The 23,146-nt window shown below is 47.3% G+C and overlaps 1 protein-coding gene across 1 annotated transcript; it reads left to right on the top strand.

Annotated features, from left to right (window-relative positions):
- The first annotated feature begins 376 nt into the window (after positions 1-376).
- Positions 377-21,806, top strand: Noct (nocturnin). Its single transcript, XM_021158077.3, has 3 exons — positions 377-1,191; positions 17,746-18,015; positions 19,640-21,806. Exons 1-3 carry the CDS (start codon positions 1,008-1,010, stop codon positions 20,473-20,475), a joined length of 1,290 nt encoding a protein of 429 aa, XP_021013736.1. The 5' UTR covers positions 377-1,007; the 3' UTR covers positions 20,476-21,806.
- The last annotated feature ends 1,340 nt before the right edge of the window (positions 21,807-23,146 follow it).

Raw genomic sequence — 23,146 nt, 5'->3', positions numbered from 1 at the left:
TTGTATTCATGTTGTTTTGAGGGTTTTGCTTGTTTGGTGTTCTTCTGTTTCTTTGTTTTTATTTTGTGACAGAGCTTCACTGTGTAGCTCTGTTCAATTTGGCTTTTTCAGTGGTTTATTGGATGGATAATGCTTTAAATTCGGTAACAGTCCAAATTACGTCTGGCCCATCCCAAGCAGTTGTTTTGGGTTTTTTTGTTTGTTTGGTTGGTTTTGTTTTTCCCCCTTAATTCCCTTAGCCTTCATTTTCCATAACTACAGTGCTGTCTCCCAGGTGTGACTTCCAGCCCTCCAATCAGGGCCGGGCTAGCTCCAGGGCCAATTCCACCAGTCCTTCTGGCAGGACTGACGCTCTACGCCCTGCAGTCGGTATCCGCCTCCCGTGCCTAAGGGGCGGATGCTTGTCGCAGCCGCCACACAAGTAGTCAGCGCTTCCTGGTGCCTAATCTCCATCAGCACCGCAGAGCGTGGAGCCCACAGCTCGGGGAGGACGTTCTCCCAGACACGCGCTCGCACACACTCAGCGCTGGCACCAACCCGGGATTCCCAGCCTGTGGGCGCTCCCATTGCAGCCGGCGGGAGGGGACAGAGGCTCCCGGAACGCCTCTCTAACGAATCCCGGCGGTGTCAGCCATCCCCCAGCCTCCGCCCCGTGGGAGATCTACAGTCTCTGTCACTGATCCAAGCGTTCCATTCTCGGCCGGAGCTGTCCCGGTCTGACTGCGCCCTGGTCGTGCGTGCGGATCCACCCCTCTGCAGCCGCCGCGTGGTAGCGCCCGCTCCGCCGCCGCTCGCCGGTTGCTCCCCGGCGCTAGCTCGCTCGCCTCAGTGAGCCGCCGCTGCCGCCGCCGCCGCCGTCGCCGCGTCTGCCTCCCGGCACAGCTCGCCCGGTCGGCGCCGAGGGACGAGGAGGAAGGAGCACCCCGCAGCGCAGCGGTCCCGCGCCACCCCCACCCCACCGTCGCCCGCCCAGCTCGGCCCGGCTCGTCAGCGCGGCGGCGCCCGGCATGTATCAGAGCCCGCGGCGGCTCTGCTCGGCCCTGCTGCTCAGGGACGCCCCCGGCCTGCGCCGCACGCTCGTGCCCGGCCCGCGCCGAACGCTCGCCCCGCCGGTGCTCGGATCTCGGCCCACGTCCCCGCAACTGCAGGCGGCGGCGGCCTCGGGCGCCGCGAGGTCGCGTCCCCGAACAGGTGAGCGGGAGCGCGGAATGAATGGGCGCCGCGGGCTGGTCCCCCGCGCTCGCCCCGGCGTCGCGTCGGGAGGGAGGGAACGCCGCTCAGGGGGCCTCGCTTTCCGCGTTCGTGTCTGATCCCCCTGAATCCCGGGTGGCCACAGTGACCCCAGTCGCTAACGTTGTTTCGCTTTACCCCTCACCCCCACCCCCTGATGCAGGGCGGTAACGCTTTGGTTGCAGACTGCTTGTGGACATCCTCATGAAGGGGAAAAAATATCTAAAAGTGGCATGATCTTGGGTTTGCAGGGCCTACAGGGTCTGAATCTTCTCAAAGCCCTGGTAGTAATAGCACATGTTAACTCTTTACGCTCATTAATTTATGTTTTTTTTTGGGGGGGGTCTTCCACTTCGTCTTAAATCCCAGCGTGAAAATCAACCTTTCATGAAGTCAGTTCTGTACATCATCTTGTGTTTTTTTAAGTGTCTCCTTTCTGCCTAAAAGCAGATTGCGACGGTCACAAACTACATACAAATCAAGTATGGCTTTTAAATGAGTAGTTTCTCCCTCAAATCTAGCAATTACTTCATGTAGGCACTCCTTCAGAACCAGCAATTATTCCATAGTACTTTTCTAGAAAGTGTAATTTAGTTGTTACCTCAAACTAGGTTATTGCCGTCTAACATTCGGATGCAGTAACCATCCTTATTTTACTAGAGTACATTTTGAGAGTATTGGTTGAATTTAAGGACAGAGTGCACATTAGAACATACAGGTTCCCTGTGGCTGTCTTTTGTTGCCTTTTTTTTTTTTTCCAAGACATGGACATGGCTGTCCTAGACCTTGACTATGTAGACCAGGCTGGGTTTGAATTTATAGAGATCCACCCACCTCAGCCTAGCGGATGCTGGGATTAAAGGCTTGCACGTGGCGCCAAGTTTCATTAGGCTTTCTTTAACGAGTTATCGCAGGGCGGTGGTGGCCCACGTCTTTAATCCCAGCACTTGGGAGGCAGAGGCAGGCGGATTTCTGAGTTCAAGGCCAGCCTGGTCTACAGAGTGAGTTCCAGGACAGCCAGGGCTCTTCAGAGACACCTGTCTCAAAAAGGTAGGAAGGAAGGAAAGACTTGAAAGTCCAGGGTCGTGCCCCCACCTCTGGGTCTATAGAACCTTGGTGGGTTGTGGAATAACTGTTGGAATGGATAGCATCCCAGAAACACCATTGAAACCCCTTGGGTTTATGGGTGAAAACCCATAAATGGAAGGAGGTAGGGTAGGGAAGTGGTAGACTGTGGGCTTTACCATGCAATAGACCCTAGTAGCAAAGAAAGAAATTGCAGGCCTTTTTATGGTACTTAAACTATCTTAGACAGCACAGGGTATAGGCAGGTTTCCTGTTTCTTGTAGCTTTGGGGGGAAGATAACAGTCATTGTTTCGATGCTCATTCTTATGCCGTGTCACTCACTGTAGAAGAGTCTGTAATATATTAAATTGGTGAGTCTAAGCTTTAGGTTATTCAAAGAGCTTACTTCCCATTAAGAAGTGAGATTTGGGGCTAAGGAGATGATGCAAATGGTGAAGATGCTGAAGACCTAAGTTCAGTCCACGTGATGGAAGGAGAGAAGGAAGGACTTATCCTTCAAGGTGTTGCCAGGCATCCACGTGGCCTACACACATACAACAAGCGCATGGGATTTTTAGATTTGGTTGCTCGTTGTTTTTTTTTTAAAGAGGTGAGATTTAAGCAGATGTGGTGATCCAGGCTGGAACATTTCTTTTGTTTGTTTTGAGAGTCTCAGTGTAGCCCTTGCTGTCCTGGAACCCCTCACCCAAGTGCTGGGATTCAAAGTGTAGCCTGACCAGGAGCAGATCTTGAATTCAAGGCCAGCCTGGGGTACAGGTTATGGCTCCAGTCCTGTGTTCTTTAGTGGGGGGGGGGGGTGGTTCCTCACAAAGGTCTTTGTCATTAAATGAAACACCTTTTAGTCTCATAGTGACATTTTTTGCTGTGACAAGGTGGAGGCGACCTGTAGTGATAACTCTTGGTACTTCCGGGGTTCGCAGAGACGGTGGCAGCATTCGGGACTAGACTTGAAAGGCGGAAATGCAGCTTGAGGTGCTGACGCAAACCTTTAGCCCAGCACTCGGGAGGCAGAGGTAGGCGGGTCTCTGAGTTCGAGGCCAGCCTGGTTTACAGAGTTCCAGGAAACCCTGACTTAAAGAAAAAGAGAAAATGGTTAGGTTTGAAGGTGAACCATTCAAGGAAACAAAGTGGAAAGGAAAGGTAAGAAGGACCTCTAAGGCGTTAAATGAGGGTGGAGAAGAAGCCTTTTGCAGAAGGGGCGGCATTCTCCAAAGTATCTTGGAAACGTTTAATTTCTGCTCAAGAACTCAGATTATTGAGTTTGGTAAATCAAATCGAATACCCAGGTTCCACATATGAAAAAGAAATAACAAGTCCTCAAATCCCTTTTATTTCTTCCTTCTCACTTTTTAAATAAAGATATACATATATTTTTTGAGACAGGATTTCTCTGTGTAGACCAGGCTGACCTCAAACTCAGAAATCCACCTGTCTCTGCCTCCTGAGTGCTGGGGGAAAAGGCATGCTCCACCACCGCCCTCATTTTCAAAAAAAAAAAAAAAAAAAAATTGTGTGCTTCTCGTGCCAAGGGTGTGGGAGTACCTGAGGAGGCCAGAAGAGGGCGTCAAATCCTGGGGATGTTTGTTGGGAGTGCGCCAGATGAGGGAAGGATCCAGAAGAGCAGCTGTGCTCTTGACTATTGCGCTGTCTGTAGTCCAACACCTTCCCTTTTCTTTCTTAGGGTTAAGCCTAGATCCTTGCTCATGTTAAGCAGGTGGTAGTTGTTTTTCGTTCTTTCTTTTTTTGAGAAAAGGGTCTCATGATGCCCAGGCTGGTCTTAAGCATTCTTATGTGGCTATAGATAACCTCAAACTCACTGATTCTTCTGCCTTTGCAACAAAACTAGGCCTGGGCCATCAGGCCAAGCAAGCAGATTGTCTCTAAAAAGCCCCGAACTTGTTAAAAGGCCTTAAAGGAGCTGAAAGCTGTCCCACCTCCCTTGTGAGGTTGTGAGTACCAACACAGGCATTCACAGTCTAACCTGCACCTTGCAGTTCAGTGCTCAGGGGATGCGCACCTTCAGAGTTCTCACAGACTTACCATGTGGGCTTAAAAGGGAACCTTGGTGGCCCATCTCAGCGTTTTGCTTTCCTCTCTAAAGCCAAGACAGCAGCCCACGGTAAGGCAACAGTTGCCACAGTTACAGTGCGGCAGGGATGCAGGGAGTCGTCTGTGGGCCGGGAGATGCTCCTCCTCCTCCTCGGTTAATGAAGAGTTGGCTGGATCACGGCTCTCCGCCACTGGAACACGGTGCTTTTTCTCTTGGAACAATTTTAAAGGCAAATACCAGCTCAGTAGAAAAGACATCTTTATTTGTTAGGCCCCTTAACTGTGTGAGTAAGCTGTTTATGAGAAAGAAGAAATGGGAAAGCTTGTAATTATCAGGTTTCTCCAGAATAGATGTTTATCCTTACAGAGAACTAAGAGCTATCATTCTCCTGTAGTATTCAATGGCGACAGTTAAAATGCAGAGGGGGAGTGAGAGTGGCGGTTAGGTTAGGAACCAGGGCTCCAGAATGGAAATGGATGAATGAACTTTTACAAATCTTTTGACCTTGCTTGCTTTGTCTTAATGCCAGATGGCATCTAGAAGAGATTAACACATCAACTGATAAGGCTATATCCACAAACTTTGGTGAACAGTACACTCAACCAAGTGTTACAATGTTCCATATGCTGATGACAGCAGGAGTCGAGAAGAACGAGCCAGATTGGTTTGGCCAGATTGGTTGGGGGAAAACTTTGAAGGAGTGGGAGAGACAAGGTAGTGGTGGGGCACAGAGAGCAGTGTCATTAAAAACGAACTTCTTGGTGTCAAATGCAAATTTGGAAATTTGATTTCCTCAAGAGAAACCTGATAAATATTGACAAGCAAGCGCGTCTTGCATTCCTTCAGGGGTTGGGAGTATTCTATACACTTGAGCCTGCCTTTCCAAAAGGTACTTGGGTTTGTTTTTTTTTTTTTTTTTTAAGATTTATTTATTATTATATCTAAGTACACTGTAGCTGTCTTCAGACACACCAGAAGAGGGCGTCAGATCTCATTACAGATGGTTGTGAGCCACCATGTGGTTGCTGGGATTTGAACTCAGAACCTTCAGAAGAGCAGTCGGTGCTCTTAACCACTGAGCCATCTCTCCACCACCACCACCCCCCCCCCCACTTTTAACCACCTAATTTTATGTTTATGGGTATTTTGCTTGCATATATATGTCTGTTCACCCTGTGCGTGCCCATTAGCTGAGGAAGAAAGTAGCAGCCTCCCTGGAACTGGAGTTACTGGGTGGGTGTGAGCCCTGGGGAAGAGCATGGAGTTCTCTTAACTGCTGAGCCAGCTGCTTCTTAGGACCTTTGAGGAGCCATGGGGAGGCTCTGAAAGAATGGATTTTACTTGAAGGAGAATTAGGCGGTGCCCTGGTATCTTGGGATAAGGAGGGAGATTGACAGCCACGTGTTAGGAGTTACTCTTGACCTATCAGAAGTGGCATGGCCTCAGTGGTTATCATACCTCAGGAAATACTTAGAACTTAGGAGTGATGCGCCTTGCTGGAACCATCTGGTTAGCTAAGATGTCCTGGTTATCTTTGGTTTGTGCTGTGCCGAGGATTGACCTGGGAGCCTCCCCTTGCACATGCTAGACAAGTCCTGAGGCACTGAGCGACAGCTCTAACCCTTGTATTTGTTATGTTCTGTAGTAGGGAAAACAGCCTTCCTATAGAGAGAAGAAAACTACAGGGCCTCAAGTAAGGTTTGAAGCACTCTTAGGATGAGCTCAGCGTGTCAGATGTAGCAAGGGTGTTCAGGAGGAAGAAAGATACAGGATACAGATGTCTCTAAACTTTTTCTCTTTGCGCTATCAAAAGCCGTCAGGGGCCCTCTCTGGTTTTCTGACCTTAAGTTGAGCCTGGACATTTGGTATTCTGGCATGCCCAAGTGGATGATGTAAGGAGACTCCCTTCACTTAGGGCTTTAGAAGCCTGCCCTAATTTTTTTTATTGATGCATTTCTTACACCTTCAAAAATTAGAGATTGGTATTAGATGATGAGGTTTGTGCAAAAAGGGCAGCTTTAAAGTGCTTTCACTGCACCTTGAGGATGGGAAGCCCGTGAGAGGAGGCACAGTGTTCATTTTCTCTACACAGCCCGTCTGAGGCCAGCCTGGGAGGCAGAGGACCCTGCCTCAAAAAGTCAATAATACAATAAAGCCAGGGAAAGTAGCTTAGTGGTAGAACTCTTCCTTCAGTCCCCAGTACCAGCAAGAAGTACTGTGATCACGGGTCTAGGAAGTCCCTTGCTCCTAGATAGAGTACTGACCTCTCAGTCTTCCGTGTCTCCCTTCTTATCTGCCCTTTCTACACCTACGTCCAGTGGTGGGCTTTGAACCCTGTGTCGCTTGTGCATGCTAGGTGGACACTCCCCCTGAGCTACATTCCCAATTGTCGAGGCCCTAATTTGGAAGGAGGTCTGGAAAGTGGTTGGTAGTTAGGCCTGTCTGTAGAATGAGGAAGTCGATGGAGACCACTCTCTTTGCCAAAGGTAAGGAAGGCTGCCTGTCTTCTGTGCTCTCTTTCCCTGCTCAGAAATACCCTGGAAAAAATAGCAAGATAGCACAAGCTGGTAATGCCAGCCCACCCTCCCTCTAGAGGCTGATGCCAGAGGATTTCAAGTTTGAAGCCTGCCTGGACTGCACAATGAGGTCCTGCCTCAAAAACAACAGTGGCCAAAGTGAATCAAAGGGGGAAATCTACGTAAACATGCCCAGGGAGTTTGTTCATCGTCTGCTCCTGATCTGGCCTGCCTCACTCTGGGGACAGACCTCTCCAGGCCTAAGTTGTGTACTCACTTTCTTTATAGAGCTTTATCTGATTCTGTCCTGCAAGCAGTGAGAAGGGCAGGCTGAAACTAGTGCAGCTGTTTAAAATATCTTTTTTACGTAGTTTGTTTGCTCATGTGTAGGTTGCTGGGGAGGTTATAAGAGGATCACAGGGAGCCTGAGGTTGTAAGAAACCCAACATGGGAGCCAAGAATTTGCCCTATTGATGGTATAACTTCTGGCTTTCTGATTAATTCTTTACATTAAAAAAAATTTTTTTTTAGTTTTATTTATGTATAGGAATGTTTTGTCTGTTTGTGTATGTATGTATGTATGTATGTATGTATATGTATGTGTAACACACGTGTACCTGGCATCCTAGGAAGTCAGGTGTCTGACCTTGTGGCACTGGAGTTACAGATGCCCGTGAGTCACGGCCTTGTGTGCCAGGAGCCAAACCCAGGTCCTCTGTGAGAGCAGTAGCCACTCTTAACCACAGAGGCATCTCTCCGGCCCTACGTTTTTTGGAATGTAGGTGCTTTATTCTCAAAAGATCTTAGTATGTCCCATTTTGCTATCTTGAACCAGCAGACAGAGTGACTTATGGTATGCCAGATGAATAACCAGTTTCCATTTTTAAAAGTAATTTACAATTGTACGTTAGTTGTGTTTTATTGTTTGTGACAGATCTCATCAAATAGCCCAGTGGAATTTACTGTGTAGCCTAGGCTGTCTTCAGACTCACTATGTAGTAAAGGTTGACCTTGAACCCCGTGTCATCCTGGCTTCCCTCCCAAGTGACTACAGCCATGTGCTACCACCCCCAGAAGGTTCTGGAAATCCTTGTATGAAAATTGTCTTTCCTTGTTTTTTAAGTGACAGAAAACTTGGTTGATTTCATCATATATGTGCAAACTCCCCGGGAGCCGTGGGTGAAAGCAGGTGAGGAGACAGACTTAGAGGTCTATCTTAAGGTCTCTAAGACCAGCCCCGTGTTAACTAAGCAGCCCTGTCTGGCCTGGAGCTTACCAGATGGACGAGCCCAGCCTTGGATTCACGGAGATCCACCTGCATCTGCCTTCCCGGTGCTGAGATTAAAGATACAAACCACCATTCCCAGGGACGGTTTCATTTTAATAAAGGTTAAAACATGAGTTGGCAGACTGTCTCTGAAGAGCCTCCTAGTGAGTGTTTAGGCTTTGGCCCATGTCTAACCCCTGCAGTTGCAGGTGTGTATCCACAGGTGGTAGACAGTGTATGTACTTTTTATGGACATTGAAATTTGAGGGTTTTTTTTTCACGTGTCCTGGAATATTGTTCTCAACTACTTATCAATATAGGAGAAACTAATGGTGTTTCATAGATTAGCAACCGCACAAGGCCAGGCAGGGGACCAGTAGATCTGGACCATAGTTGTGGACCCTGTTCTAGAGAACCCTGCGTTGTCAGCAGACTATTCCTTTGAGCCTTTTCGCAGCTGTAAGAACAGGTCATTTTAAAAGCAACTCGGGTCTTATTAATTCAGGGATGTGATGGCACCAGACTGCTTGTGCCGCCGGGCTTTTCCACATACCTCTTGAGAGCATTGTTCTAGAACCCAGCTTAGGGAAACAGTTGGCCGGATGATAAGCAATTGCACACGAAACATGTTAAAGTCAGTCTTAATTTGTTTGTTTTTGAGAGCGTGTACTGGTGTGTGTAAAAGGATTTCTTGAGAGATATTTTCTAATAGGGCTGTCATGACTGAAAGTATGGCTCAGCCTCTTCTGGAACATGCCCTGGCTGTCTCGCCTCGCCTCACCTCTGACTTTCTGCCTGCTCTTCATGGACTGTGGCACTGTGTCTAGGTGTTTGTATTTTTAGACACATTAGACAGAGAGTCATGACCTTCACTGGCTATCTCTGGAAATGCCACTTGGGTCATGACACTGCTTTGTACAGTCTGTGCTGTACCAGTGTGTGTGCCTTGACGGCAGTGACGTCGGCAGGTGGAGGAGGTGAAACTTGACCTCTGATGACTCCTGGCACAAAGTCTGGGCTGCTGTGTGTGCCTGGCCCCTCCCTGCAGTAGTCGGCGCTGCTGGAGGCGCTGCTGTAGCTCAGCAGTCCAGGGTGCAGGTAGCTTTCTTCAGGGCCCCAGCTACAGTCTCCTAACATCAGTATCCACATGAGGAACGGTGACTTGGGGATTGCTGGGAAAGTAATGGGAACACATAGTCTGACACTGTAACAGCCTGCTTGCTCTTTAAATGTTAGAGAGCCGCGAATCATTCAGACAGGCTAGGTACATCTGTTCAGTCTCACAGAGCTAATGTAAGCATAGTGCTAGAGATTGAACTCTGGCTCCTGCCCACACAGTGCAAGCACTTCACCACTGGACTACATAGCATTGAAACTTGCGGAACTATGTCCTCATGAGTAAAGTTAAACCGAGGGCAGCCTGCCAAACACTATGTGCTTTGCTGATAAAAATTTATTTATTTTGCCATTATGGGTAAGTGCTGTACCACCATATGTCTCCAGCCCAGTTAGCATTTTCTAAAGCACTATACATGATGCACTGTCCCTGCCCTCACCCAGGATATGGTGGTACATACTGCTAATCCCAGCACTTGGGATGTGAAAGGAGAAATGGCTCAAATAGCCAAGGACAACTAAAGTTATAAAAGTATGTCCGGTAAAGAAAAAAAAGCTAGAAGCTAGACCTAGAGGCGGGTGCTTGAACATGATTCCTTCAAAGTATACAAAGTATGCAGTCTAGTTAACATCCGCCTCTCCCCTGTCATTTTGTGTGAACTTTCACTTACTTGCCCTGCAGGTGGCCACATTTATTCAGGACCCCACACCAGTAAACCACTGAGAGAATGAGGTCATCTTAACCTTTTGAGGGAGTTGAGTGCATGGCCAGCAGATGGCAGCATTGGGCTGTTGGTCCTTGTCATGCCATGTTGGTGTACATGTCATTGTTCCAGGTTTCCCTAGGTCTAAGGTTGATCAGCTTCCAAATCTCCCTAGGTGCGTGCCTAAGACATTCCTGGATTTTGCTTATTAGTTTAGCTGGATTGTGTTGTATAAACTCAGACTGACCAGATGTGTGTTGGCGAGGTGTAGTTGCTGGATAACTAGAAGAGAGAGCGTGGTGAGGGGCTGTTTCTTCTGATTGCTGCTAGGACTGTTCGGGAACTAGGCAGCACCAGTTTGGATCTCAGCTATGAGATTGCCTCCACTGATCTATTTAGAAATATAAAGCTGCCTTATTTAAAGTCACAGTCCCAGCCAGGAGCTGTGACCGCTCAGTCCAACACTTACCTAGCAAATATAAGACCCTGGGTTTAGTCTCTAGCTCTGAAGAGAGAGGTCTAGATAAAGCTAGATATGGTCTTTTATTTAATGTAGTGTGGGGCGATGGGAGACTGGGTCTAGCTGTGTAACCCCAGCTGGCCTGAAACTGTAAAGACCAGGTCAGCCTTGAACTTGAAGCACTCTTTACAAACGGGCCCAGTGATACAAACTTCATTAAATTCTTAAGGAGGATAAGGTGGCCGGTGCCTCTCATCTCAGCACTCTGGAGGCAGCGAGAGGCTGGGGAGCTCTGAGTTTGAGGCCAGCCTGGCGTCTACAGAGCTAGTTCCAGGACACCCAAGGCTCCACGAAGAAATCCTGTCAACAAAACCCAAATTCTCTGAATTTCTTTGAGACAACCCAAGTTGTCTTTGAACTCCTATCTGGGAATACAAAGTGGGTTGCTGTCGACCTTATGGCACTGCTGGAGCGCCAGGTCTTCGGAGGAACGGTAATTAGATGATGCATCAAGACAAGACAGGTGAATGCCATCCACCTGCCTCCCTGCCGCTTCCCACCCCCTGAAAGGTATACTGGCTGGTTTGTGTGTCACCTGGACACAAGCTAAAGCCAGCCAAGAGGAAGGAGCCTCAGTTAAGGAAATGCCTCCATGAGACCCCGCTGGAAGGCATTCTCTCAACTAGTGATCCATGGGAGAGGGCCCAGCCCATGGTGGGTGGTGCCACTCCTGGGTTCTATAAGAAGCAGGCCAGTAAGCAGGATGTGACCTTCCGTGACCTCTGCACCAGCTCCTGCCTCCAGATTCAAGCCATGTTTAAGTTGCTATCGTGACCTCCTACCAATAAGACTGATCTGGAAATGTAAGCTGAATGTCTTAGTCGGGGTTTCTATTCCTGCACAAACATCATGACCAAGAAGCAAGTTGGGGAGGAAAGGGTTTATTCAGCTTACACTTCCATGCTGCTGTTCATCACCAAGGAAGTCAGGACTGGAACTCAAGCAGGTCAGAAAGCAGGAGCTGATGCAGAGGCCATGGAGGGATGTTCTTTACTGGCTTGCCTCCCCTGGCTTGCTCAGCCTGCTCTCTTATAGAACCCAAGACTACCAGCCCAGGGATGGTTCCACCCACAAGGGACCTTTCCCCCTTAATCACTAATTGAGAAAAATGCCTTACAGTTGGATCTCATGGAGGCATTTCCTCAACTGAAGCTCCTTTTTCTGTGATAACTCCAGCTGTGTCAAGTTGACACAAAACTAGCCAGTACACTGAACCCTTTCCTCCACAACTTGCTTTTTAGTCACAGCAATAGAAACCCTAACTAGGACAAAACACAAACAAAAAATTTAGGCAATGTTTAGATCTGAGTCATTTTTTATCTTTATAATAATCCTGAACTTATAAAAATCTGAGATATAGCATATAAAATGTAGTTAGATGGTAGTGTAAACTAGATAATGTAATAACAGCTGTTAGCAATAAGTATTTGTAAAATTGGTTGCTAGCTAGTTGAGAAGGTAGGAGAAAGGGCAGGATTTCTTTAGGGTTTGCATGTTGGTGAATCTCAGCCTTGCTTGTAGAGTATTGTGAAGTTTTAGGTGGTCCACACCCTCGGGTTCTATCAGGAGTGCTAGGCTTAGCACCGGGGTATAATTTTGAAGCTCCCCATGATTAAACAGTGAGCCAGGCTGGCAAATCATGGGTCTGTGATGTCAGCCGTGTTTCGGGCTAGGGATAGATAGGCTGCTCTAAGGTGCACTGTGCTTAGGTGTTAGCATTGCAAGCGATGGTGCTGCAGGGCTGCTCTCTCTGCAACAGGCTCCTTCCAGTTAGGATGCTTCTTCACTAGGCTGTTGAAAACGGGCGTTTTCCTTTCATGGTGAGCCACTTACAAGCCAGGGGAGATGTAAGGGTCCGCTGTTGTTCACTTTTGAATATCCTATATCATTCCAGAACCACATAGCACATGGCTGCGAAAGTACTTGGAGGCCAAAGGAGACAATGGCAGGGTGTGCTTTTCAGTTGAAATGAAAGCAACACCATCTGTCTGCTTGTCAGCTCTTCTCGTACCTTGGAGGGATAGCTCAGTGGTAGGGCACAGGCTTAGCATGACAAGGCCCTGTGTTCTGTAAACACAATGGTCTGTATTTCATAGCAGCCTGTGACATACTTAACCTGTATTCAGATGATAATTCTGAGATATTCTTTTTAATCTTGGAGTCTTCATTTCTCTTGAATTGAAGGTAAAATTACTGGGCTAACCCGATTTTCACTTTTTAAAATAATATACTTTTCAAAGTAGCAATGCCATTTTAAATTTGCACTGTCCATAGGTTCTTAGGGCTCCAATTGCTTTGCTATGCTTTTTTAGTATTGTGTTTAAGAGCTCTTTGCCTAACTCACAGACAAGATTTTCTCCTGCACTTTTCTTACAAGTTTAATTTTTAGCTGAACAAGGTAGCTCATTCCTGTAACAGCAGCCTTTGGGAGCCTGGTGCCGGCAGGTATGGGCTACCGTGTAAGACTTTCCCTCTCTGTTGAGTTGTTTGCTGTACTGGGCCATGGAACCCAGGGCTTTGGACATGGTGTGCTAGACATATTTCCCATCGCCGAGTTGTAGTCCCTGCCTTGATTAATTTTACTGAGATAGGGTCTCACTAAATTGCTGTGGCTGGTCTTGAACTTACTGTATTGGCTACTCAGATATACAATTCACTATCCCCCTGCTTCAGCTTGGAGAGTAATTAGGATTACAGTTCTGTGCCAGCAGGCTTTTTCTTCTTGGGTGGGCTGGGGTAGTGGCACTGCAGTTATGGTGGAGAACATGATGGGTCTGGGAACTGAAGCCAGGTCCTTTCCGAGAGCAACAAGTCAATCTAACTGATAACCAAATCTCCTAACGCCACCTAGCTCACTCCCCAGGCTGGTTGGATGTCGAGACTAGCATTAAACATGTGTGCCACATATGCCATGTGTCTCAGCTCTCAGGAATGTATGTCAGTCTGTGCACACGCACACACCCCGTCATGCATCCATGTTTGCACATCACAGGAAGGCAAGCGTGAATTCCCACTACTGCTACCTACTCATCTTACAGCATCCCTGTCGGTCTCTTCTTCCTTCCTGTTGTTTTGTTTCTTTATAAGCCAGTGGTTTTTGGATTACTAGGTCCTTCCCTCTGAGAAAGGACTTTACCTTTCAGTAGAATACAGTACGCGTGACCGCAGTTCCTCTTTTTAGCCCCTATGCTTTGTTGTTGGGGTTTTCCAGAGATAATAACCCCCTTCTCCTAGGCTGCTCTGAGAGCTGGTCATTTTCCTTGGTCAAGTACTCTTGAAGTCTCCAACTGCCAGTTCGTATTTAAATTTACATGAATCGAATTCATTCTTTATGGCTGCTTCTCTGGATTTTGATATGAAAACCATGACCAAAGCAACTTCTGAAAGAAAGTGTTTAACTGGGTTTACAGTTTCAAAGGGCTAGAGCTCATGATGGTGGAGTGGAACATCTGAGAGCTTACTGCCCAAACCCCAAACAAGAGGCAGATAGGGCATGCTGGGACGGGTGTGTGTGTGTGTGTGTGTGTGTGTGTGTGTGTGTGTGGTTGTTTGTTTGTTTAAACCTCGAAGCCCCGCCCCAGTGGCACACCCCTTCCAATAAGGCCACACTTCCCAATCCCAAGGCTTTGGATGCTATTCTCATTCAAACCTCAGCCCATGTACCCACCACCCTCTGACTGTACAGACTGCTCTAGGAGTTCCCTGTCCTGCCCTAGCAGTCACCACTCCTGCAAACTCCAGTTTCCTGTTCTGTGGTTCCTCCAGGCAACCTCACAGTCAACTGTAGAACCGGACTTCTGACACTTAGAGAAGCATCTAAGATCATCCTCTTAGGAGTCGCTCATGCTCCTTTCCACTGATAATGTACTGTTTGCACACTGAAGGGGATCGTGCTCGCTAGTTACTAAATATAGTAAGCCTATTAAATTAACAGCTATAAGCCCCACTAAACCCTGTGTCTTTCAAAATAGTTAGCTACCCATGTACATAATAAAATTCACAATGAAGCCATCCGGACTGAGTTATGTGTGGGAACTTAATTAGTCTTGTTTCTCCGTGCAAGAATGTCCACCACTGTCCTGACCTGAACTTCTGTTGCTTTCATGAATAATATTGTATGCTCTTTGTCGTCGTTGAACATCGAAATAACTTTTTCATGGTTTGTCGCCATTTTTAGTGTCTTGGGGAGGGACGCGTGTTTTGTGACTTCCTGGGGCTGTTGTACCAGAAGCCCGAGAGTGCTCCTTAGTGTTGACCCACCCGACCTCGCTCACAAACACACATCTCAAAAACATCTCAGAAACAAAATGCGCAGACTAGTTGTACAGTTTTCTCCTTTTTTAGGCAAAATTTTCTCAAAGTAACTTCTTTTATTCCCTCCTCCTCTCATACTGACACCAAAAATAAGAAATTTCTGTTGTCACTAACATTTGCTGTGTTACTAATTCCAGACCTCTCTCCCTTCATCTGTCTTCAGATGTCAGCAGTGTGGGTTCCTCATGAAGTGTCTTTACAAGCCGTCTCCCCTGGGCTTACCTTTGTGAATTTTTAGCTTTCACAAGCTGCACCTCACCCTGTCCATCTCAGTCCATTGGTGGTGGAGTACCAGGCCTTGCACATTCCAGGCAGACCTGACTCCGAGCTATCTAATTCAACAGTCACACTGTCTTTCCAAGGGCCCATCCCTCTCACATGCACAGAGTTAGCCAAGCTGGCCTTAAACTCACTTTGTATCCAGACAAACCTAGAACTCTGGATCCTGCTGCCTCAACCTCCCAAGGACCTAGGGTCGCATACTCTGTGTGGGTGTGTGTGTGTGTGTTTGTGTGTGTGTGTGTTTGTTTGTGTGTGTGTGTGACTGTCCTTCCTCTGTCCTCTGATGTTTCTCTTCTATCTGTCCGTATTGCCCTACAATGTAGTAGAGTTTCTCTTTTGTTTTTGAGACAGCGTCTCACTGTGTTACCCTGGCTGGTCTAGAAATAATTGTGTATACCAGACTAGCAAACTCAGAAATCTGTCTGCCACTTCTGCCTAAGTGCTGGGATTAATTGGATAATCAACTCTGAATTCTCTTTTGCGCTTGCTCTCCCTCTGTCCAGACTGCCCTTCAGTAGATCCGTTGGGCTGGTTTTCCAGCCTCCTGTATCTTTGAAGACCCATCCTGGACCATCACAGATAAGCAAGCGATTTCTCTGCTACCCAGATTCCTACCTCACCTCTCCTGTTTTTCTCCATTAAAGTTTTCACCAAATGTACACTCTGAGACCCTTTGGTCTTCCCACTACAAGATATGCTGCCTGGGAACAAGGGGTTGGTCTGTTTGGTCACCAGTGTGTCTACAGGAGGCTAGGGTAGTGTCTGACACACAGTGGGAATTGAAACAGTGAGATGTTGATGTGCAAATGTGGGCTGTGCTTGTATGGGTGAGGCAGGGGTTGATGGACATTACTGTGATGGACTCAGTAAGTGGTGTGTATTCACAATGAGGGTTGTATCTCTAAGTCCCTCTTTAAACTTATTTTTTGTTTTTTGTTTTTGAGATAGGGTCTCACTACATAGCTCTGGCTGCCTGGAACTTGCCATGTAGACCAGGCTGACCTGGAACTAACAGAGATTGTCTGCCACTACCTCAAGCACTGGGGTTAAAGTTTTGAGTGTTCAACCATGCCAGCCTTTTAAAAGACTTTTCTGGTTATTTTTGGCACTTTGAGGCTAGGTCTCAGGTAACTCGGCCTCTCACTCACCTTGTATGCTAGTATGTGATATGCTGGCTTTCAGGAGAAACGTCGAGAAACTGTGATGACTAAGGGACAGTTAGGAGTTGTTTTTAACATTTGTTATATGTGTTTTCTGTGTATGTGTGCATGCATGGAAGACAGAACACAGTTCCTGGGAGTCAGTCCTCTTCTATCGTGTGGATTCCGAGGATCAGACTCAGGTTGTCAGACTAGAGATGAGAGCAGGGGCTCTTCCCACTGGGCCATCCTGCCAGCCTCTGCTTTTAAGATAGAGTGTTCTCTTCACGCTGCCTTCCTTTGTGTTGTGTTTGATCTTGATGTATTCCTTGTTGAGCAGTGTAGCTTTTGTATGAATAATTTCTTTCTTTAGGCTTGACTATCTAGGTGGACAGGACCAGATTGAGTTAAGGAAAATTAACAATAAGAGGATACCTGACTACACCAATTGATTTTTGATACTCAGGGACAACTGTGACCAGCCAGGGTCACTAATTTGAACCAACTGCTTGTTATCAGCCAGCCCGATTTTTTTTTTTTTTTTTTTTTTTTTTTTTTTTTTAAATAAAGATAACTTGGTCTTTGTCTCTCAAGAGACAGTAAGTTGGGACCGGAGAGATGGCTTAGTGAACAAGAGTGCATACTTACAGAAGCCCCAGTTTCAGTTCACAGCATGTGTGTTGGACAGCTCACAAGCCACGGGGAACTGTAGCTCCAGGGGAGTCCAGACCCTCTTCTGGCCCCCTCAGTTACCTGCACACACTGGTACACTCACAACTGGAAATCGAACTCAGGACCTCTGGAAGAGCAGCCAGTGCTCTTACCCGCTGAGCCATCTCTCCAGCCTCACCCTGTACTTTTTAATGAGAATATGTTCAATACTGATCACAGGATTCTCCAAGAAACCCCACCCCTGATTGGACGTCTGAAAATGAGAGAAGTGAAGGTTAAACCCACCACTACCAGGGGGTCCCCCCAGACAACACAGCTAGGACCTTGGCTTTCTACATTCACCCTTCAAAAACCATTGGAGTGTTTGGTTCTGTTGTTGGTTTGCTGAGACAGGGTTTCTCTGTGTAGCCTTGACTGTCCTGGAATGCCCACTGTAGCCCAGGCTGGCATAGAACTCATAGAGATCTGCCTGCCTTCCTTTCCCTCTGTGGGATTAAAGGTGTGCAGCGTGCACCACCACTGCCTGGCACAAAAACCAGTTCTTTAAGATAAAAACTTGGGAGAGGAATGTGTATTTGGTTAAAGGATGCTTGTATAAGACGGGGTGGGTGTGTAAACCCAAGAGGTTATCGAGGTTACGTGAATAAGCTTAGTTTTGCAAGAGATTAGTTAGCAGCAATACTTAAATTACATGCCCGTGTAAGACGCTGGAGGCCAGAAGCTCCCATTACTCACCCACCCCTAGAGATGGCGTGATGCCCACAGGCAGTGGGGCCCTGGCTCATACCGGAGAGGGACAGTGAAGGCCCTGACTGACAGCTGGCTGTGGGGCTGTTTCTCTCCTGCAGTGAGTTCCATGGGAAACGGCACCAGTCGACTCTACAGTGCTCTCGCCAAGACCGTCAACAGCAGTGCAGCTGCTCAGCACCCGGAGTACTTGGTGTCAGCTGACCCCGAACATCTGGAGCCCATTGATCCTAAGGAACTTCTGGAGGAATGCAGGGCTGTTCTGCACACTCGGCCACCCCGGTACCAGAGGGATTTTGTGGACCTGAGGACAGATTGCTCCAGCAGCCACTCTCCCATTCGCGTCATGCAGTGGAACATCCTCGCCCAAGGTAGGCCTGGTGCTGCTGTGCCTGCGCAGTGAAGGCTGCCTTGGCTTCCTGTCTGCTGCTGTGCATTCCCAGTCACTCCTGTGTGGAGCGATGAGTTATGGGTGCTTTCCGTTCAGCACCTCGGCGGGACAACCTTAGGCATTCTGTTGCCTACAGCCTGAGTCTGTGACAGCATGTACAGGTCACAAACTGAATGAGTGGTAGGGACAGCAGTTGAGATGGCCGTGGTGACCATGTGCTGTGATGACTGCCTGGAGTCTGAGGCCAGTTTGAGCTGTGATGTGAGGCCTTGTCTCAAAACAAAACCAGAGAGGGATTCTGCTTGACCAGTCCCTAGCACTTCCTGACATTTTTATTTGTGGCAGATGGGTGGAGGTGGCATCTGCCTTTAGTCCCAACACCCGGGAGGCAGAGGAGGAGAAATCTCAAGAGTTCTAGAACAGCCAGGGCTATACAGAGAAACCTTGTCTTGGGGGAGGGGAGAATTAAAAAAAAAATTGTGGCGTTAAAGGGCCCCTTTTATTATACCTGCTGGTTTATAAACTAGGCTTATCAGTCATTTATATGTGGTAGTACCTTTTATCTAGTAGTTGAAGTGTAAGCAAAGGTATCTGCAGGTGAAGGGATGGTTCAGTGGTTAAGAGCAGAACTAACCTCCCACAGCAAACGGCTTCAGCGGATGCCCCGCCTCTGGCCTCTGTAGACACCCGCACTCAGTGCTTACTCCCGTGCCCCATAGTTAGACATAGACAGAGGGTATTTCCCTTTGGGTTTTTGTTTTTGTTTTTCATTCTGAGACAGGGTTTCTCTGTGTAGTTCTAGCTGTCCTGGAACTAGCTCTGGACCAGACTGGACTCAAACTCAGGAATCCCATAGACTCTGCCGCCGAGTGCTAGAGTTAAAGGTGTGTGTCGCCACCACCACCCCCCGACTCACCAATCTTTCTTTTTAAAAAGATTTTTCTTTATTCTTTGGCAATTTCATATACAAATACCATGTATGTTAACCTAGATCCACCCACGTCGACCCTGAGCGGCTGCGCTTTGATTCTAATCCCTGGAGAATGGTTCTGTTCATTCGTAAGGAGAGAAAGCTGCTCATTTGTCCCGTTCATTCGGAGTACTACATTTATATCCATTCACCGGGCTTTCTTATAGTCGGGGTTACAACTAGTGTTTATTTACACTGACAAGTTTTTATATCCCCAGGACTGTTAAGAACGGTTTCTCTAAACCTAAAAGCAAAAGTCATATCCTAGAATACAGCTATATGAAATATTTTTTTGTATATAAAAACCCTGCTGCTTGCTTCAGCCGATAGTGAGAGGTTATTTCCTCTGGGTGTTAGCACAGCTTAGACAGACCTGCCCCAGCATCCAAGGCAAATGTCAGACAGCCAAGCTTCCACCCACTAGAGTTCTTTTCCTTTCTTTTCTTCCCTGTTTTAACTTTTCCTTTGTAGTCAGGGGCTCAGTCTGTAGCCTTAGCTGAAGTCAGGGAGACCCACCCGTCTCAGCCTTCGCAGTACTGAAGTTTTAAGGGTGTGCACCACCACTCCAGGCTTCCCCACTGTCTTCGAGGCCGTGGTGTGTAGCAGCTGACAGGTGTCTGGCTTTCCTTTTCAGCTCTCGGAGAAGGCAAAGACAACTTTGTGCAGTGCCCCGTGGAAGCGCTCAGATGGGAAGAGAGGAAGTGCCTGATCCTGGAGGAGATCCTGGCTTACCAGCCAGACATACTGTGCCTCCAGGAAGTGGACCACTACTTCGACACCTTCCAGCCACTCCTCAGTAGACTGGGCTACCAAGGCACGTTCTTCCCCAAGCCCTGGTCACCATGTCTAGATGTGGAACACAACAACGGTCCAGATGGCTGTGCCTTATTTTTCCTCCAAAACCGATTCAAGCTTATCAGCAGCACCAATATCAGGCTGACAGCCATGACCCTAAAAACCAATCAGGTGGCCATCGCACAGACCCTGGAGTGCAAGGAGTCTGGGCGACAGTTCTGCATTGCTGTCACCCACTTAAAAGCCCGCACTGGCTGGGAGCGGTTCCGGTCAGCTCAGGGCTGTGACCTCCTCCAGAACCTGCAAAACATCACCCAGGGAGCAAAGATCCCCCTGATAGTCTGCGGGGACTTCAACGCAGAGCCAACCGAAGAGGTCTACAAACACTTTGCGTCCTCCAGCCTCAACCTCAACAGCGCCTACAAGCTGCTGAGTCCCGATGGACAGTCGGAGCCTCCTTACACAACCTGGAAGATCCGGACCTCAGGGGAGTGTCGCCACACGCTGGACTACATCTGGTACTCCAGACACGCTCTGAGCGTCACGTCCGCCCTGGATCTACTCACTGAAGAACAGATTGGGCCCAACCGGCTCCCGTCCTTCCATTACCCCTCGGACCACCTGTCCCTGGTGTGTGACTTCAGCTTTAACGAGGAGCCCCACGAGCTCTTTTAATCACAAGCGTCTTAACCAGGGATGTTTTGGGAAACTGAACTAGGATAGGAAGTTGCCTGGAAAAGGACACCCAGTTTCTGCCACACCTCTCCATCATTTCCAGCATGCCCTTGAAAAAACATTGTTCACAAACCTTTCCAGCTAAAACCTGCATTGAAAAGGTGTTTGCACTCCAGCTCGAGCTTGTTGTTCATCTGTGTACCATCCTCTACCATTTAGGGGCATTAGTAGCATAGGCTTTCTTGTTTTTTAGTTGAGGATATTATAAAAACCCAGTTTGTAAGCCCTTCAGAATTAAAGTAAGATGTAGGAAGTTTTCTAGACATCATTTCAAGTTATTTATTTGTGGGATTTTTAAATGTCAGTGGAAAAAATGCATGGTAATATTTATTTTTTTATATCTTAATGTAAAATAAAGTGGATTATCTAGCATTGTGGACATTTTAGAACCATGCAGTTACAGTCTTAATTCCTTAAAAATTAAAAATGTTTTTATTTGCTGATCTATCAGGATGTACACTAAGGAACTATTTAGCCCTGAGGGATTGGTGACTGTGTGTGTACATTCTTCACAAATAATCCCTGTTTGCTATGCCTTTGACTTATCTGTTGTGTTTTAAAGAAATTCCGTAGCATTCAGTTCTTTAGTTTCCACTGTTTAGTCACTGCTAGGTACTTGTGCCTTTTCTGTTGTGATGATGTTGGTAGACTTGTGAAGATTACTCCAATCACTTCTGGGATGTGCTTTTTATAAGTAGCTTTAGGAACAGTTCTGGAACAGTTGCTAAGAATATTAGTGAGAATCCTTATCAAGACGACAGACATGAGCCCAACATTCAGCCGAGACAAGAAAGCCCATGTCTTGGAGGCCAGCTTGGGCTATATGTCAAGACCCTTTCTTGAAAAAGCCCCAGAGACAGCCAGATGACTGGGTTCAAGTTTTCTAGAAAAATTGTAAGAGTTCTGTTGAAGCCTCTTCCAAACAAAATAACCTACCAGTGGTAAGAAGGTAAATATCTTAATGTATGAGGTTCTAAATATTACTTAAGATTAATAAATGGACTTACAAAGAGTGCTTTTAATATCTTGTCTCTTTGATCTAAAAGGAATCTGGGAGTTTGGATCTTGTAATACTATATGGTGTTACACACTGTCCATTAGTACACTGAATTTTCATCTTGACAGTTAACAGAAGTAACTACACATTGGGTGTCTTGGTCCCAAGGATGGAGCCCTCCCTCCAAAATGGCTTACCCCTGCATTCCACCCCCAGGTCAAGCTCAAGCTAGTCTCCCCACTGTACTAGAGCACTTGAGATGTTTGTGGGCCTGATGCAGACACTCGCTCACCAGGGGCCAACAGTACTTTACCACAGGCCTGACTCGGCTATGGGGGAGCGGAGAGGGGGCACAAGTTACAGCCTCAGAGGACTTGGAGTAACTGAATAGTTCAAGGCCATGCGGAGCACCAGGAAAAACAACTACCAGCAGGACATGGTAGTATCCTGGGAGAGGAGAGGCAGGGTGGTCCGGAGTTCATGGCCATTCTCAACCACAAAGCAAGTTCAAGGCCAGCCTAGGATATTTGAAAGCCAAAATATCCTGTTTTAAAAGCCAAAATAAGAGATGGCTGTTCAACAGAGATTTACAGTCAGTGGCTCAGCCATTAGTAATGTCCTTGTTTCTTGCCCCTTATCATCTTTGGCATGTTGGCTTTATCCTCCTTGTTTAACCTTTTTTTTTTTTTTTTTTAAATGATACACTTTGTAGCCCAGGCTGGCCTAGTGCTATGTAGCCCAAGATGACCTCAAATTTGCAGCAGTGCTCCTGTCTCAGTGTCCCAGGGCGAGGATGACAGTGTGAGCCTCCACGCCCAGCTTTGCCCAGCCTGATTCTCCAAGACCAGACTTGGTTCCTCTTAGCTCCTCTTCCCAACATGCCAGTTCCCAGCCTCAGAGTAGACATTCCCCACCTGAGTAAGGTTTCCAATGCCTACTATGGGAATATTTATTTGTTTTGATGCTTAACTCCCACCCAGTAAGAAAAGATGAGGTGGGGGTGGAGATGCCATAGATATGTCTCAATGAGAAAATGTATTGACGCTAGCAAAGAGACAGGTGGGCAGGATGCTATTGAATTTAAAGAAATCACAATGGTGTCATGAAATCCACTTTTATTTATTTTGGCTTTTTGGCGCACTAGCTTCCTGGAATCTCAGCACTCCAGAGTCTGAGGCAGAAAGACGATGTGTTTTCTGACAACCTGGGCTACACAGCCAGACCTTATCAGAGTGAAGGCAGGCACGCACAAGATACATACCATCAACAGGACTTGGGAGAATGGCCAGATGTGCATGATGTGTCTGAGATAATCTTACAGGTCCCTGGCAGAAGTAACAGGGTATGAGAGTTTAATGCAGCCCTTGGGAAGAGGTGTGATGTGGCAATTAGATAAAGTGAGCCAGTAAGAGTCAAAATCTAATCTGGTCCAAGGTTTGGTAAGGAAAAACCATGAGCACCTATCTGAAGAACAGCCTTCACGACGGAATCCCTTTAATAAAACATTCAGTAGTGCCTGCTTGTGCACGCGAACTAACTCCTCTCATCCCTTCTACACTGGTAAGCCCTACAGAGAAAACCTTGGTTGGAAGTCAAACCAGACCCGAGGAGAGC

The sequence above is a fragment of the Mus caroli genome, unplaced genomic scaffold (genome assembly GCF_978045245.1).
Source record: "Mus caroli unplaced genomic scaffold, Mus_caroli_1 scaffold_3, whole genome shotgun sequence".
Taxonomy (NCBI): Eukaryota; Metazoa; Chordata; class Mammalia; order Rodentia; family Muridae; genus Mus; species Mus caroli.
This window is presented reverse-complemented; position numbering and strand designations above follow the sequence as displayed.

Bases quoted from the DNA above. Each gene is read 5' to 3' on its own strand.
- Noct (XM_021158077.3), top strand. From the start codon at position 1,008: ATGTATCAGAGCCCGCGGCGGCTCTGCTCGGCCCTGCTGCTCAGGGAC. The intron at 1,192-17,745 runs GTGAGCGGGAGC...TCTCTCCTGCAG, and splicing joins GAGGTCGCGTCCCCGAACAG to TGAGTTCCATGGGAAACGGC. The intron at 18,016-19,639 runs GTAGGCCTGGTG...TTTCCTTTTCAG, and splicing joins GTGGAACATCCTCGCCCAAG to CTCTCGGAGAAGGCAAAGAC.